General features: G+C 46.2%; 1 protein-coding gene and 1 long non-coding RNA gene across 2 annotated transcripts; one reads left to right on the top strand and one right to left on the bottom strand.

Annotated features, from left to right (window-relative positions):
• Positions 1-4,169: 4,169 nt before the first annotated feature.
• LOC309347763 (putative CENPB DNA-binding domain-containing protein 1) lies at positions 4,170-5,164 on the bottom strand (the record flags this gene model as incomplete). Its single annotated transcript, XM_081872532.1, has 2 exons — positions 4,170-4,606; positions 4,682-5,164. 2 exons carry the CDS (start codon positions 5,162-5,164, stop codon positions 4,523-4,525), a joined length of 567 nt encoding a protein of 188 aa, XP_081728658.1. The 3' UTR covers positions 4,170-4,522.
• Positions 5,165-5,218: 54 nt separating this feature from the next.
• Positions 5,219-6,102, top strand: LOC309346661. The gene is made up of 2 exons (XR_014158724.1): positions 5,219-5,288; positions 5,782-6,102. It is a non-coding gene; the product is annotated as an uncharacterized lncRNA (long non-coding RNA).
• The last annotated feature ends 11,841 nt before the right edge of the window (positions 6,103-17,943 follow it).

Genomic DNA, 17,943 nt, shown 5'->3' with positions numbered 1-17,943 from the left:
CTTAGGGTAGTGATAAAGCAAGATATCAAATCCAAATGCTTCTTCTTCTTCTTGTGCTCAAATCCTGATTGCTGGTTTCCCACAGGCTTCTGCTTGGCCCCTATGGGAAGTAGATGATAGGCTAGATGGGCCGTTGGGCTGATCTAACAGGCTCTTCTTATGTTCTTCAGTTGCTCTGTGGACCCAGCCCCTTTGCAACACGATTCCCTTTGGCCTGATCTGCCACTTTGGCTAGTCATCGGCAGCAGCTGACCGTCTTGGCTGCTCTTCCAGACAGACAGATGGCCCTGTGTCATCTGAAGCGTGGAGTCGAGGCTCAGCCCAGCCAAGTCCAGCCAGCACTGGGCAGGTGTAGCAGCTTTTTGTCACGCACCCATCCGCAAAGCCCCCAAAGTGATTTCTACCTTAAGAGGCTGGTGGAGTGAGAAGGCAAGTGGCCGGTTCCTCCAGATAGCCTCCTTCTCATCACCCAGCCTCCACCGTGGCTGACCCCTCCAGCCTGTCTGGCCAAAGCAATATCAAGAACTCTGGGCTTTGGGTTCACCTTCACAGGCAGCCAGCCTCCCCCCCCCCCAATGCCTTTTGCTCTTATGCCAAGAACCATAATGTTCCCCAGGCCTCCCATGCCACCTGCTCAGGATGAAGTCTGGACGGGAAAGGGCACAGGAGCCGAAGGCAAATGGAGATAGATCTGTTGTTGATGGGAGGAGAAGGGGAGAAAGGATGGCAGCAGGCAAAAGGTGGGGAGAGGTCCAAGCAACAGGAGAGAGAAATTTTCTGGCATCAGCGCTGGAGAACCCCCTTTTTAAGGCAATAAACGCACAGCTGTTTCTCTTCCTTTCTGCTGTATTTTTCCTACCCCTCACGCCATGATGTTCTGTCATTGCGGGGAGAAAGCCATTTTCTCCACATCACCTGTTCTTTGCTTTTGATGGAAAGGTTGTGCAGAATATGGTGGTGTGTGGGGTCAAGGGTGCCAGCCGGCTAATGCCCATCAGCCGGCACAAGTGATGAGTAACTGCCAGGCGTCTAAGCCAGGCACGGAGCGCCTGATGACCCTTTAAAAAGAATTATGTCTCATCTCCAGGCTTCCACAGGGACTGAGCAGCCTCCTCTTCTACCACTTGAGCACACCCAGACCTTCAAAATACGTCTGGAAAGGGCAGCTCTTCCCTGTGTTCAAATTGAAGTTTGCACTTCATTTCTCTTTGTGTTTTTTTTGTTGTTTTTTAAATAATATTTATTAAAGTTTCAAAAATTACAGAAAGAAAAAGTAAAAAATGCCACATTAAACAAAAGCAAAACAACACATCACAATATAAAACAAGGGGGGGGGACAGAGAAATAGAACCCATTAAACAAAAACAAAAACACAAAGAAAAATGCATCAAATCTCCTCATTACTAACCTTTCATTAGCTTATTTCCTTGACCTCCTCCCACCTCCCTTTTTTGTATTCTAGGTCAATTATCCATTTCAGCAAATCCTTTCCCTCTTTTAAAATTTTTGTCCTGTAAATTGTCTTAATATAATGTAACTTTACTTTTCCTCCTTTCACCAATTAACAGTCCGTTATTCCCAAATCCTTTATATCATTCCTGCTAAAATCATATAATGTTATTCCAACATCCTTCTAACAGATATTAATTTTACAATGTTTCTGTAAATAGTCTTTAAATTTCCTCCAAATAAAATTTCTGCTAAATCCATAAAATATCAATCCACCAATTATCTATCACTCATTAATTTTGCAATATTTCTATATATAAACTTTAAATTTTTCAATCTTCTTCCATCAACTCCTCTCCCTGGTTTTGGATTCTGCCAGTCCTTTCCGTCAATTCCATATAGTCCATCAACCTGGAGATCTTATATCCAAGGCTCTTAACTCTTTTCCAGGTCCCTTCTGCCGATCTCCTTCATATTCTTTGATGCTAGAGAGCAAATCTCGAGAAAACTCCATCTTAACAATATTTTTATTCCTTCTGGACAGTTCAGCCAGATTTCCATAGTTGAGGCTAGTGTCTATAAAGTATTTCAGGTCGTATTTCAAGATTCTTCCAAATCCAAAGGCCCCCAAACCTTCAGTCTCCTCCAAGTCCAAGTCCATGTCCCAAAAATCAATTAATCCCTGGATAGAGGGATCATTCCGACTTTCCTTCTTCAGTCCAAACCGGGAACCAATCCTCAAAATCTGACTTTTTCTATATTCAATCATAGAAGGCCTCAATTTATAGTCCTCAATTTGCTTCTGTAAGACTAAGAGTCCCACTTGTGTTATTTTAGGTTCAAAAACAACAACTTTCTCCTTTTCCTCCACCATTTGTTCTGCCAAAGTAGGTTCCTGTGCCAAGTCCTGAATTATTTCTGTATTGGTGCTCTCTTCTCGTATCAAATTAGTCACTTAGTTATCAACTTTAAAAGTCGTGGCATCCGTCTTTTTATTAAGCTCTTCCAGTGAATGACTTATTTTACATAATAGAGTCACAATATCTTCTCCTATCAACATTTTGAATAGTCCAAGGTCAATCACTGGTTCTCAGAATCCTTATCTTGCAGCTGGAGATCCCCCAGTTACACTCCTGTAACAGTTTCAAAAGCTCCCTCTAGAGGGAAACAGTCTCCACTTGTACGAGTTCTTTCAAGCACAGCTCAAGCAATAAACAAAGTTTCAATTTTCGGTTACTTTTCCTCCATTTTGAATGCAGAAGAGAACAATGGAGACAGTATCTTGCTCTTATTTCAACTAGCTGTCAAATCCGTTCTGTCAACGAACTTTCCCCAAACGTCATCTGGCAACCCGTTCCCAGTTTCAGAGCTGAGGTGATTTGATTTTCCCCTCACTCCTGCAGGCTTACTAAGTTCAATTCAAAGCTTCCCCCCTCTTCACCTGCCTCCAAGGGGGTTTCTGTATTTTTAACCGATGGAAATTTAATCTTTTATCAAAGGCTTTCAAAGGCTTTAGCTTGTAACGTCTTTGCTTCAGTCTATTTACAAAAGCGGAAGGCGGACTTCCTGTTTATGACCTTCCCGCTTCGGCGCCAAATTAAGATACTTAAAAATCCATTTTTTCGTTCTACTCAGGGTAGTTGTTTAAAATCCAATTGTCCACAGGAAGAAGTCAGCGCTCTCCAGCAACAGCAATGCGGCTTCACTCCGTGAAAGAAGCGGTCGATTCAAAGCACCGCGCCGCTCACCCCACGTCGCTCCGGATCCCCTAAACAGAGTTTCCCCGCGAGTAGGGGAGGCGCAAAAGGTGCCAGCCGAATCCCAGGTTCACTGGTTTCTTCCACCTGTGATTTCAATGGGTCTCCGCCTTCGCCGTGGCGGTCAGACCCTGTTTTTCACGGAGTAAGTTCCTCCCGATCGGAGGAGTTCAGCCATTGCCGGAGGTGCCAACCCGGAAGTGTCTGCATTTCATTTCTCTTTGAAGGATATATGCTCCTTGTTTTCCAGTGCTGAAGGATTCAAGCAGACCGTGGCCATTGCAAATCTCTGCTGCATGGAAAGCCACCCTCCAACTAGCAGGACACAACCTGGTACCCTCCAGATGTTTTGGAACACAAATGCCATCAGTCCCAGCATGCTGCGGCTTTGCTCCCATCATGCAGCTGTGCTGGCTGGGGGCTGATGGGACTTGTAGTTCAAACTGTTTGGAAGGCACCAGTTTGGGGATTATATACACAAAGTATCAAATGTGGTCAAAACAAAACAAATTCCTTCCAGTAGCACCTTAAAGACCAACTAAGTCAGTTCTTGGTATGAGCTTTCGTGTGCATGCACACTTCTTCAGATACCTGAAGAAGTATCTGAAGAAGTGTGCATGCACACGAAAGCTCATACCTAGAACTGACTTAGTTGGTCTTTAAGGTGCTACTGGAAGGAATTTGTTTTGTTTTGACTATGGCAGACCAACACGGCTACCTATCTGTATCAAATGTGGTGACAGTGATAATAATACAACAAAACAACAACACCACAAACTGGCTTATAAGTATAAAACCAAATTTACTAGAATACAGTGGTGCCCCACAAGACGAAATTAATTCGTTCCGCAATTTTTGTCGTCTAGCGAATTTTTCGTCTTGCGAAGCACGAAATCCCATAGGAATGCATTGAAAATCAATTAATGCGTTCCTATGGTCAAAAAAAGTCCAAACAAAGCCAAATTTGGTACAACAACAGTTTATTAACTGCTCTTTAAAGTCACACATACTGTAAAGAGCAGTTCAAAAATTGAAGGGAAAATAAATTAACTTTATAAACATGACAGAAAAACATTTAAAAATCAACAAAGTGTACAGTACATTTTCTAAGACTCTGGGGGACCACTCGAAGAAGGCTCCTCTTCCACTCTTTGCTTCTTGGTCAAGAACCTGTCCATAGTCTGCTGCTTTATCCGCCTTTTCAGCAGCTCCCTGAAAGACGACATGACCCTCGTATCATAAAAGTTCCCAGCGTCATGTGCCACGTGCTTCTCATGGTGGTGTAGATCTGCAAAAGTCTGCACCTCCTTCCACTTCTAGCAAATGTCCCTCAGTCTTTCGGAGGACAGCCGTTCCTCAGTTGCTTCCTCCTCTTCCAGTGAGGCCTGCTCCTGCGCAGCCTCTGCCTGCAGAACGTAGCCCTCCGTCGTCACAACCTCCAGGAACTCCGCTGCAAAGTCTTCAGCCGCAGGAACATCAGAACTGGCAGCTTCTCCATGCCTGACCACACTGTGGATGCCAGATCTTGTCTTGAACCGGTCAAACCAACCTCTGCTAGCCTTGAAGACTTCTGGCTCGGCTGAGGTTCCTGGCTGTTCCCGGATGAGGTCAGCGTGCAAGGCCTTGGCCTTCTCACAAATGACGGCCTCAGACACTGTGTCCCCTGCACGCTGCTTCTCTTCTATCCAGATGAGCAGCAACTTCTCGACCTCCTCCAGGACAGCTGGGCGGTTCTTCACGATCCTGGTGACTCCCTTGGCTGCATCAGTCGCCAGGATCTTCTCCCTCATCTTCAGGATGGTCCCGATGGTCGATGGGTTCCTGCCGTACTCCCTGGCGATGTCCGTCACACGCATTCCGCCGTCGTGCTTCCAGATGATCTCCTTCTTCATTTCCAGTGTCACCTTCTCCTTCTTCCTCTTGCCGGCCACCGCAGCAGCAGTCTTCTTGGGTCCCATGGCAGCACAGCTCCTACCTTCGTAAACTCAGAAACAGAAAAAAAAATCAGTGATGTGCTTCAAACCCAAAAAATACAAAAGCAGCCAGCCACCCACCACACAGAAATTAAAACCCAGAACCAAGGCCTTGAATCCCAAGCACCCCAACCCCAAATCCAAAATCCAAAAACCCCCAAAAAAGTTTTAAAAGTTTAGCTTACCAAATGGATGAAAGAGAAGTTCTGGAAAAGCTTCAACAATCAACCACCGACGTCCTCAGAAACCTCAAATGGCTGCAAAATAAGTTTAGGAAAAGCTTCAAAAATCACCAATGTCTTCAAAAACCTCAACTGCTCCCACAGACACGCACCAACCCACCCACAACACAGAAATTGCAAACCCCTCCCCAACTGCTCCCCCAGCCCCTCCCCAACTGCTGCAAACCCCTCCCCAACTGCTTCCCCACCCAGACAAAAAAAAATTTCAAAAAATAACAACATGGCCAGCACTCAGAAATTCAAACTCAGAAAATTTTTCAAAAAAAATCAACCTGGCCCAGTGGTCACAGAAAATCATAAAAGTTCCCAAAAAAGGCCCACAAGCCCCCAGATTATCACAAACCCCTTCCCAACACCAAGTCCTTGAATCCCAAACACCCCAACCCAAAATCCAAAACCCCCCAAAAAAGTTTTAAAAGTTTAACTTACCAAATGGATGAAAGAGAAGTTCTGGAAAAGTTCTGGAAAAGTTTTGGAAAATCTTCAAAAGTGAGCAAAGTCTGAGAAAAGGCTACCAAACCACGTGCTAACAGTTGCTCCTCGAAGTCAAGTCGCAACTGCAGCTGCTCAAGCTAAGCACCCTTGGTTTTAACGGTTTTTACACAAAGGAAACAAAGTCGTGAGACGTTTTCGTTTTGCGAAGCAAGCCCATAGGGGAATTCGTCTTGCGAGGCAAATCGCGGGCGAAAAAACCTTTCGTCTAGCGAGTTTTTTGTCTTGCGAGGCATTCGTCTTGCGGGGCACTACTGTAATAGCTAGAATAGAAATAGACTTGTAACCATTCAAACAACAAACATACTAAGGTGCCATGTGCAAGACAAAGGCTGGAGATACTGTAAACATGGAGTGGATAAATGTACAGCTCTATCTTAGCAAGTTACTTGTGCAGTAAAAGTTATACAGACTGGATAAATGAACCGTTCAATAAGTAGCGTAAGTCCAATCAGAGAGCGGCAACTCCGTGCCGCCACAACAGCAAGGGTAGCCCACTGGAGAATATGAAAAGGTTTTTCAAAGCTGTTTTTCAAAGATTGAACTGGATGAGATGTTCTTCAATGGGTCTTGAGATGGAAACACAAAGCCGTATGCATGGATCAATCACGGGAAGGCAAATCAAAGCCACCACCTTGGTGAGAATAACACAAGTAGGCAAAAGGAGACCTGTTCTCCGGATATATCACAGGTTTCGCTACATGCTTCATCAGTCCAAAAACCCAGAAAACGGTTTGCTCAGGATAAAGAAAGTATTCACAGGCACATGCATACGGTTTTGTGTTTCTAACTCAAGATTGAACTTACACTACTTGTTGAACGGTTCATTTATCCAGTCTGTATAACGTTTACTGCACATGTAACTTGCTAAGACAGAGTTGTACATTTATCCACTCCATGTTTACAGTATCTCCAGCCTTTGTCTTGCACACGGCACCTTAGTATGTTTGTTGTTTCAATGGTTACAAGTCTATTTCTATTCTAGCTATTATTCTAGTAAATTTGGCTTTATACTTATAAGCCAATTTGTGGTGGTGGTGTTTTGTTGTACCAGTTTGGGGATGGCTGATGTAACAGGCTGTTGCACACCAACCCATCTCTGAGCAGTGAGAGACTTCAGGCTCTTAGTCAGGGTTCTGTTTCCATGGAATGATGGTCCTTGGATATCTGGTTATATTTACACAGAGATACAACCTGAGCAGAAAATGGAGAAGCTCATAGCAATAACACCCCAACAGATCTTGCTTCTCCATTAGTCACAGCCTTGGATCCAGCACAGAGCAAGCAGGTCTCCGTGTCTCCAGCTTCCGGCCTGCTTCCAGTTCAGCTCACACAAGCCACACTGGCTATTGTCCTATGCCAGGGCTCCAACTCCAGAAAACTGACCACCAAAAGCTAAGTTTAGGAACAGAATCCAGGTAGCGCAACTGTCTCACTTTAATGCCAACCCCATTCCTCCCACAGGAACCAATAATGTACATTACAGGGTCAAAAGAGAACCCTTAAACCTAGGTCTGGTCACCTCTTTCTCCAAATGAGCAAGCAGTTCATCTGCCCTACGACAACGTGGCAACCAAATGTTTGGGGGCAGAGCAGAGACAGCAGCTGGGAGCAAATGACTGTGGAGAGATGATGTATGCCGGCTGGTTCCATTTGATCCCCTCTCCCAAACTTCTGCTCTCTGGAGGGAGATCTTAGCTGTGATTCCTGCATTGCACTGGCACACCCCAGGGATGTGTGCTAAGTCCCTACCTGTATTCATTGTACACATACGATTGTGTATCATCTGACCCATCTACTGCAATTATTAAGTTTGCAGATGACACCACCATCATGGGTTTAATAACAGGTGGAGATGAATCAGCGTATAGAGGGGAGGTCCCAAAAATATCTACATGGTGCCTAGGGAACAACTTGCACCTTAATATCAGCAAGGCAAAGGAGATGGCGTTGGACTTTTGGAGGAGGAGAGGAGAACTAGCCCCGCTGTACATTGGGGAGGGCTGTGTGGAGAGAGTCTCTTCCTTTAAATTCCTAGGAGTTTATCTCAGTGAAGACCTTGTATTGGAAAACCAATGCAACCCAGGTGGTTAAGAAAGCCCAACAGAGACTCCATCTCCTCAGAGCATTGCGGAAGAACGATGTCAATCAACATTTGATTATCTCCTTCTACCACGGCAATTTCAATTTCAATTGCAGGGGGTTGGACTAGATGACCCTTGGGATCCCTTCCAGCTGTACATTTCTATGATTCTATGGTCACAATTCTTCTCAGGGGAAAGGGACAGCTTAGCCATGAGCCATCAAGCTTTCCACCCACATTTTCCATTAATTGAAGGCAAAGTATTAATGACAGGTGAGATCAACTGCAATTGACAGTGGAGAAGAAGGAATATTCATTGCACAGTTCTTGCGTTTGCATTCTTATTCATTTTGCATGAATGCAAAAAAAAAGTGTGCCCCACTCCTGTCCCCAAATAGACATGAGCCACATGAATGCCCCCCGCTTTGGCTTCTGGTTTCCTTTCCTTCTATCATTCTTTCACCTCGCTTTGGAAATGTTGCCAAGCACTGAACCGTCTGTCTGTCACAGCTGGTCAAACATGATGCTACCAGCAGAGGCTTCCAGGAGGCAAAGATAAACATGAGCATAAGGGGGTTTAGAAGAGAACAAGAGGGTAATCAAAGAGGGAGGGTAAACAAGAGGGAGGACAATTTAATTTCCTTATAATTGGAAAAGAAAGTCTCGCTCTTTGAACAGCTGTGTCCTCCTACAGGCTCCAAGATGCTTGGGAGATGGGCAAAGCCTTTGTGCAGATCGATAAGCATCACCTGTATGTTCTAGTACTGCCAGTTCCAGCCTCCAACCAACCTGATGCTGTCAAGATGTTTGGGACTAAGAACTCCCACCAGTGGCAGCTGTTATAAGAATTCTAAGGTCCCAAATATAAAATGAACGTACATAAATGTACAAGGCAAACACATACATAAGTATATAACCCACGTATCTGAAATAGCACAGGAGAGCAATCCCGAAGCCATTTTGACTCTCCCAGTGACCTCAAATATTCCTCTGCAGTAAGGGAGGAAATGGGGAAAGCCTTCCCATTGTCTTTTTGCTTACAAATCCTGTCTTTAGGGCGTATTTGTGTATGACTAGGGTGAGCCTGTGACCTGGGTGGTGTTGTGGTCTAAACCACAGAGCCTAAGGCTTGCCAATCAGAAGGTCGGTGGTTCAAATCCCCGCGACGGGGCGAACTCCCATTGCTCAGTCCCTGCTCCTGCCGACCTAGCAGTTCAAAAGCACATCGAGTGCAAGTAGATAAATAGATACCGCTCCGGCGGGAAGGTAAACGGTGTTTCTGTGTGCTGCTCTGGTTCGCCAGAAGCGGCTTTGTCGTGCTGGCCACATGACCCAGAAGCTGTCTACGGACAAATGCCGGCTTCCTCGGCCTATAGAGCAAGATGAGTGCCGCAACCCCAGAGTCATCCGTGACTAGACCTAACGGTCAGGGGTACCTTTACCTTTACCTAGGGTGAGCCTGTGACCTGGATTCAGGAACTAAAATATTCACCATCACAAAAGAATGTCCTGGCTGCCCAGGTGGAGCAATCAGTGACCATTAACAGCTTTCCGGGAAGACAGGATTTCTGCTGTAGACCGCCTCCTTCTGTGATGTATGTATGATGTTTTGGGGGGTGGTCTTGAGCTACAGGGTGGGCAATGTGCACCATTGTTCTGGGTTCCTCCTCCCTCCTGCATGTGATGAGTGAGGGCCCTGTTGCAACAGTTTAATAAAGATCAGGCTTACTGGCCACTTTGCTTCTCAATATACTCTGGTTGGCCTCTGTTATTTTCTCCTACCGATAGGGAACCCACTTAAGGACTCTATATGGGCTCTTGGATAAGCGAAAGGGAGCAGTATTTTTCTTATAACACATTCAATGGGAGCTGTGGTCCCAAACCTCTGGAGGTCACCAGGCTTTATATAGTTCCTCAGAGTATTTAGAGAATTTGTATTGCTTCAGTGGAAGCTGCTAGGCTTTGGAAACGTCCTGGCTTCCTCCTTGTGCTTTCCCCATCAGCAGAAGACCTTCTTATTGCAACAGTCCTTTGGGAACTGACTGTTTTCTAAGGAAAGGGCTTTTAAATAGGACTGTGCTGTTTTTATCATCCGTATCCTAATAGAATTTGTTCGATGTTGTTTTAATCCTATTAGAATTTAATTACTTTTCTACTCTCATCTTTTATACGTTCTTCGCTTTTTGTAATATTCGTCCGTGTTCTTTTCATTTGTACAGGCCACCTTGAATCCTGGTCCGGAGAAAAGGCAGGATATCAATCGATAAATATAATAATATCGTAATGTTATTTGCACTGATCTGTTCGTTAATTAATTAATTAAACAAACAAACAAACAAATGAAGCAGGTCTTTGAATTGGAAAACTTGGGGGAGCTGCAGATTGGTTTGGCTTTGTTGCTTTTTATTGTACTAACTTCTGCCTACACGCCTGCAATTCCAAGCCTTCATATTAGCAAACCATATTGGACATGAGGAAAAATAGTAAAGTAGCAAAATAAATAACAGGAATGCAATGAAAATAAATCATCATGAAATCGTTCTGCCATTTCCCCCTGCAAGTTTTTATTTTCCTTTTTTTTAAGGGTGGGTGTTGGTGGGTGCTGATAAACCTCTCATTCCACGCTTGCTTAGTTTGTGCTCAAAAGGCGGTAGTGGAAATAACAAATCAGTAGGCACCCGATGTCGAATGACACATCATGTGGGGACTGCCCACAAGTACAAATGGAAAGCAGGTAGTTTTGCAGCTAAAATACAAGCGCCAATGCAAACATGTGTGGACTTCGGAGAACAAATTGGAATGAGAAAACAGAGGATTCAGATCCAGAGCCCATTCACCCCAGCAAGCATTACAGAATCTTAGAACTGTAGAGTTGGAAGGGACCCCCAAGGGACATCTGGTCCAACCCCCTGCAATGCAGGAGTAACAGGGTTCACCTGCGAAAACATGCAAAGGCAGCTGTGCACAAGATGAAGCTTCGCTGCCATGCTGTCAAAGCACAGAAGCGAATGTTCATAGAGAGTCAGAAATGCTCAGTTCATGTCACAAGCCACTTTTCAGAACTACGTATGTATTGTGTGGGAACGTTCAGGGATGCAGGAGAGGATATATTGCTTGGTTATAGCCTTTCCAACTTGTGTTAACAAGTTCACAATTTAGCAGAGTAACATCCCCCTTTGTAAACTCACAGCGGATGCATTTGGTCAGACTCACTAAAGCCTCTATAATAACTGTTCTGGTATTTTCCCCTTATTCCCTCATAAAAGAAAAGAAATGACACAGTCTTCTATAAAAGTATAAAAAGAGTTTACTCACATTCTGTTCACAATCAGATCCCAGAAGGCAGACTTAGCTTAGAAAAGTAACATACACTCTTGGAAGCCAAGAGAGCATCTTTGGCTAAGCAGATGTTGCTTCTTCGATGCATGTAGTCAAAAAGAGAGAGATGGCTGCCCTGCCCTGTGCTTTTGTCATTACCTGCACAGGTGAGGCCACACCCACCTCTAGTCACATGCAGAGGAAGTCAGTCTGAGCCCAGAAGGAAACGGGAAGTTTACCTGCTGGCTGGACAAACATTCCTCCCCATGTGTAAACATGTTCACTCTAGGAATGTTGTACTTGACTGCTCTTGTGTTTCACATCCCACATATTGGACATGGACTATATATTGGTTAAGAATTACATGAAACATAGGCAAGATAGTCAGGCTCCAGGCCCCTTTCCAGACTGCTGGACCCCAGTAATTTGTACTGGCTTCCCCTGCTCTCCCATTGGCCCTGGCCATGGGTCCTGTGTTCCTTAGGCTTTGCCTCCACTGACCCATCTCCTTATTCTGAACCCAGGATCAAGAGGCTTCCAGCTCATGGTCAGGGCAGACCTAGGGAGTATCAAGACATCCCAGTGCTTAAGGCTACTCAGCCCATCCCAGTCCCCCCAGGCCCATGTCCACTCGACTGTCTGTCTCCACATCAGTCGCCTGGCCTACAGTAGCACAACCACCAAACACACACACCTTCCAGCAATCCTCTCCGCCAGGAGGCCGGCCAATAGGCACAGCTGCTATCTTGTTAGCGCAGGAGCAAGGAGGAAGGATTAAGTCTGATTGGCAGGCTGGCAGGCTGGCTCCCTCTCTTAGCCTTTAGACAAATGGTTTAGATGTTTGCTCAGTTTTTGCCAGGCATTTGGGCTGAGTTTATAGATTTCCCATGGCTGCTGTGGATGTTTCTCACATCGCTGTTTTCCACCCCATCCCCATTTCTCTGTATTGCAATAACAGTGATAAATAAATGCAAATGTGATAAATGTTCTTTAATTGTATGATTTGTATATTTTTATATATATACAAAAAATATGCAAACCATACAATTTGGGAGGCTCTGATGGTTGAATATCCTAAAGAAACATACTCAAGTTGCATAATGTTGTAGGTTTGGAGGTCGGTCTGGATGATGCCCTGAGCCCCTTCAAGTTTTGGGGGTCCTGTACCCAAAGAGAGTTGGAATCTAATATTGCTAAACTACTCATATGTGTTGCGCTGTAATACCTTTGTTGGCTACTTAAGTGTTGTCAGGGACCGTGCTGAGGAGCGCTGCACTGAGGAAGAATGGTGGGAGCCACCCCCTCCTCTTGATCCTGAGTCTTCCCAGGAGCAGGAAGACAGTATAGATTTGGAACAGTGGTTAGCAGAGGGACATAGTTCAGAAGGCAGAAGCTGGGAAATACTGGATGGGGAACAGCTAGGAGAAGAAACACTGGGAGAGAGAGGGTTAACGGACTCACTGTCTCTGGAAAGCATCATCCACACAGCCCAAGGTCAAGAAGAGTAGATAAGGTGGCAGCACAGAAAGCACAGTGGTTACGAGATCAGGTTATAAGACGTGGTAGCGACGTGGGTGACTAGGGAGGAAGTGGGTGGAACCCTTAATTGGGAGCACCGCCGTTCCTAGGAAATGGATTCTTTGTTCTCTCACTGTGATCATTAAAGTTTCTAACTGGTAAGATGACTCCTTTTCCTTTGTTCTGCTTATCTACTGCCAAAGGAGGGAGGAAGCCTAAAGCCTGAAAAGTGTCCTCATCAGCATTCCCAAAGAATGAGCCAGGTTGCAAGAGCTGCAGCTAAGTGATGGGGCTCTCCAGGCTAATGGGTGGGCCTTTCCTGCAGCCCCCTCACCTAGCTGCTAGATAGGAGATCAACATCCAGAGTGTGAGACAGAGAGCTGAGCTGGAAGCAACTTGGAAGCTGGAGACACAGCGACCAGCTTGCTCCGTGCTGGATCCAAAGCTAGTGACTAGTGGAGAAGCAAGATCTTTGGGGGGTATTAGTGTTGTGAGACCCTCCCACCTTATTCTCAGGTTGTATGGATGTGCACTAAAACCACATAACCTAAAGATATCACAGTCTCCGCTGACCTTCATCCCAAGGTCTTGAAAGACCTACAGTGGCTCCCAGTACATTTCCGAGAACAATTCAAAGTGTTGGTGCTGACCTTTAAAGCCCTAAATGGCCTCAGTCCAGTATACCTGAAGGAGCATTTCCACCTCCATTGTTCAGCCCGGACACTGAGGTCCAGCGCCGAGGGCCTTCTGGTGGTTCCCTCACTGCGAGAAGCGAAGTTACAGGGAACCAGGCAGAGCGCCTTCTCGGTAGTGGCACCCGCCCTGTGGAACGCCCTCCCACCAGATGTCAAAGAGAAAAACAACTACCAGACTTTTAGAAGACATCTGAAGGCAGCCCTGTTTAGGAAAGCTTTTAATGTTAAAAGGTTATTGTATTTTAGTGTTCTGTTGGAAGCCGCCCAGAGTGGCTGGGGAAACCCAGCCAGATGGGCGGGGTATAAATAAATTATTATTATTATTATTATTATTATTATTATTATTATTATTATTATTATTATTATTACAAGGTAACCGAATCTGAGTAAACATCTGGAACACCTTGAGTGCCACACGGCTCAGAAATTTGGAGTGGTGTGGCACACTAATATCTTTGCACATCCTCGTGTCACCTGTGAGCTGTTTATGGTGCTTGCAGACACATCTCTGCACCTTGATGTGGTAGAGGCAGAGGACGAGAGGCAGCAGGAAGCAGCGCCTTCCCAGTTCAGCCATCAGCCTCGATGTTAGTGTCCCTCCTCTGCCTGCTCTGATCAAACCCTACAGGAAACCTCTTTTGAGATGTCTGAGCCAATCTCCCAAACTGCTGTCAGCGGCTGCCCCAGAGGTCCCTAGCAACATACCTGAGTCCCTTGATTGCTTTTATTGTCTCTTCCTCTTCGAGGCATCACTGCTGTGTCAGCAGGGATATTTATATACCTCCCCCTGTGCAGGCGCGGGATCCTGCCTGCTGGTTGTTAGCAACCTTGCCTGTCTTTCAGTCCTGCTCAAATTAGGTTTGGGATCCCTGGAATATGCCTTGTGGCAGTCATGCACTGACTCACCGCAGCAGCGAAACCTTCTCCACAGACTGCAGGGATCTGCATCTCTGTGTTTCCTCCTAGAGTGACTATTCCTACTCAGGCTCTCCCAACTACTGGAATTCCCGGCCTCTTGACAACAGACAGGCGGCTTCATATTGCTCTTTTTGGAGCCTGCTAAAAACATTTTTCTTTAGACAAGCCTCTCCAGACATGTGGAAAGTAGCTGTATGTTTTAATCTGTTTTTAGTTTATTGCTGGTTTTATCTTATGGCTGTTTTAAGGAGTGGTTTATGCTGCTTTTGCTGATAATGTTATTGTATTATTCTCTTTATAAACCACAGTGTATAAATTTTATGAAATAAATAGTAAGTACGGACCTCTCCAGAGACAGACCAGACAAGTCTTCGGCATCCCAGAGCCTCAGAGTCAGGAGGGCAGTCGTCTCAATTTCACAATGCCACACAGTGGCTGGCAGCTGGCTCTTGAAAGCCACAAATCAGTTGGTGTGGGTGAGGCCAGGGAGTTAGTGGGAAAGAGGGTGGCACAAGGGATGTGGAGGAAATGGAGGGGATCAGGAAGCAGGAATGGCTCAGGACATTTGGGTACCTAAGGTGAATCAGAAAATTCTGTAGTGGAGGCGGTGAAGGTGTGAGTGTCTGGAGGTGGTTTGGAGGATGGATGGTGGCTAACAGATTGAGGTTGAATCCTAACAAGACACAAGTACTGTTTTGGGGGGACAAGAGGCGAGCAGGTGTGGGGGACTCCCTGGTCCTGAATGGGGTAACTGTGCCCCTGAAAGACCAGGTACGCAACCTGGGAGTCATTCTGGACTCACAGCTGTCCATGGAGGCACAGGTTAATTCTGTGTCCAGGGCAGCTGTCTACCAGCTCCATCTGGTACGCAGGCTGAGATCCTATCTGCCTGTGGACTGTCTTGCCAGAGTGGTGCGTGCTCTAGTTATCTCCTGCTTGGTCTACTGCAACATGCTCTACATGGGGCTACCTTTGAAGGTGACCAGAAACTGCAACTAATCCAGAATGTGGCAGCTAGACAGGTGACTGGTAGCGGCCGCTGAGACCATATAACACCGGTCTTGAAAGACCTACACTGGCTCCCAGTATGTTTCTGAGCACATTTCAAAGTGTTGGTGCTGACCTTTAAAGCCCTAAACGGCCTTGGCCCATTATACCTGAAAGAGCGTCTCCACCCCCATTGTTCTGCCCAGATACTAAGGTCCAGCTCCAAGGGCCTTCCAGCAGTTCCATCGCTGTGAGAAGTGAGGTTACAGGGAACCAGGCAGAGGGCCTTCTCGGTAGTGGCGCCTCCCTGTGGAATGCCCTCCCATCAGATGTCAAGGAAATAAACAACTATCTGATTTTTAGAAGACATCTGAAGGCAGCCCTGTTTAGGGAAGTTTTTAATGTTTGATGTTTTATCGTGTTTTAAATATTTTGTTGGGAGCTACCTAGAGTGGCCGGGGAAACCCAGCCAGATGGGCGGGGTATAAATAATAAATGGATGTTATTGTTGTTGTTGTGTTGGTTTTTTATTTGTTTATGAAGAATACAGGCAGCAGGACTGAACCAGAGGTGGGGCGTCAATTTTGTCCTCCCTCCCCCTCAAAATGAGCCATTATTAGCAGGGTGGAGGTGATTCTGTGGGCCAGCAGCTGAGGAAACCAAGGTATAAAAGTACCTTCTGTGGGTGAGTTCCACTGTTTAAGTGTGTGCTGCAGAAAAGACTTTCTTTTATCTTCTAACATTCAGCTTCTTTGGGTGTTTGCGTGTTCCAATGTGGATCTTTTTTGGGGGGGGGAGCTTGAGCTCACAGTTGCAGTACATCAGGGGGCAAAGGACAGCTTCCCCCAGGTGAATTAGCAGCAATATAGACACCGAGGGTTAGGGTCAAAGAATTCGCCATGTATTAGGAAACAGAAAAGGATTGATTAGTATGCAGCCTGTTGCGAAAATATAAGATCATTAAGTCCAGGCTCTGCAATTACCTCCCTGTGAGATTTGCAACGTTGATATTCTTCTCTGTTGCTGGTTTTATCCTGTATTTGATTTTAGGGTCGTGTGGGTCTGGTTTTATATTTAATGCTTTCAGATTTTTGCAGTAAGTTCCCCAGAGAATTTTCATTACTGCTTGGCATGTCAATACCCTAAAATAAATAAATGGAGTAAAAGAAATAGTGGCCAGCCCTCAGGAAGCCCAGAGGCAGGGCCTGAGAGCAAACCGTGTCCCTGCCTTTTAGTGTCCTTTGGACCTGGGGGAGATTCCATATTGTGATGGCCTGAGAATCCGATTCAGAGGCTGAACCGGAGGAATCCCAGCCTGCACAGGAGTCCCCGCCTCCAGGGCCAGCTGAGCTGGGGCAGGGCCTTGATTCTGAAGCGCCTGCACCTGTGCCGGATCCTCAGGAGCAGGCACCAGGTGATCCCACTCTGGCTCCAGAGGTGGTTGAGGACTCAGTGCCTGCAGGTGAGTCTCCCCCTGGGCCCAGTAACCCTTTAGCCTCTCCTGAACTGCAGAGGCTCAGGGCAGAGAGGCGAAGGGAACTGGTTTCTCCCAGGAGGAGTGCTCGCCTTAAGGCCAGGAGAGGCGGGTCTCCTGGGGGCCGGGACCGCCCCTGGCCTCAGAGAAGATAAAAGCCACTCAGCCCAGTCCCAGGTTGCGGGAGCAACGTCGATGAAGAGCTGTTTCGGCCAGCATCCAGTCCTGTTCCTCCAGTGTTCCTGTCCGGCTTCCTGCTTCGGACCTCGCCCCACTCCTTCGGAACTGTTTCCAGGCTATTGACCCAGGACCGGACTTTGACTATGCCAACGGTAACCTTCCCCGGGACCAGCACACATATCTAGCCAGGACTATGGCTGTGTCCTTATCCCAAGTGTAGATTTGCCTAACTCATTATTCCACATACCGTATTTTTTGCTCTATAAGACGCACCAGACCACAAGTTTTTGGAGGAGGAAAACAAGAAAAAAAATATTTTGAATCTCAGAAGCCAGAACAGCAAGAGGGATTGCTGTGCAGTGAAAGCAGCAATCCCTCTTGCTGTTCTGGCTTCTGGGATAGCTGCGCAGCCTGCATTCGCTCCATAAGATGCACACACATTTCCCCTTACTTTTTAGGAGGGAAAAAGTGAGTCTTATAGAGCAAAAAATATGGTATTTGTGTTTTTTCCTTCTCTGAAGTTGTCATCTACTTGCCAGTGAATGTGTTGGAGGGACCATTGCTTTAGGATGTCGAGAGGAGATAAATCATATCCCCAAAGAAAACCTTGGGAAGCCTGTTCCTTGGCAGGCTGGACTGTAAAATCTGCTGGAGAGGCGAATGTGTCACGTGTATCAATCTGAACAGCGTGTGACATCGAAGCAACAGATCACCTCTCCGTCTCCTCTTCTGCAGGCTAAACATCCCCAACTGCCTCAACCATTCCTCACAAGGCTTGGCTTCCACACCCTTGGTCTTCTTGGTTACCCTCCTCTGCACACTTCCAGCTGGTCAGTCTTCTTCTGAGACTGGGGTGC

The sequence above is a fragment of the Podarcis erhardii genome (genome assembly GCF_964252035.2).
Source record: "Podarcis erhardii genome assembly, chromosome: 7".
Lineage (NCBI taxonomy): Eukaryota > Metazoa > Chordata > Lepidosauria > Squamata > Lacertidae > Podarcis > Podarcis erhardii.
This window is presented reverse-complemented; position numbering and strand designations above follow the sequence as displayed.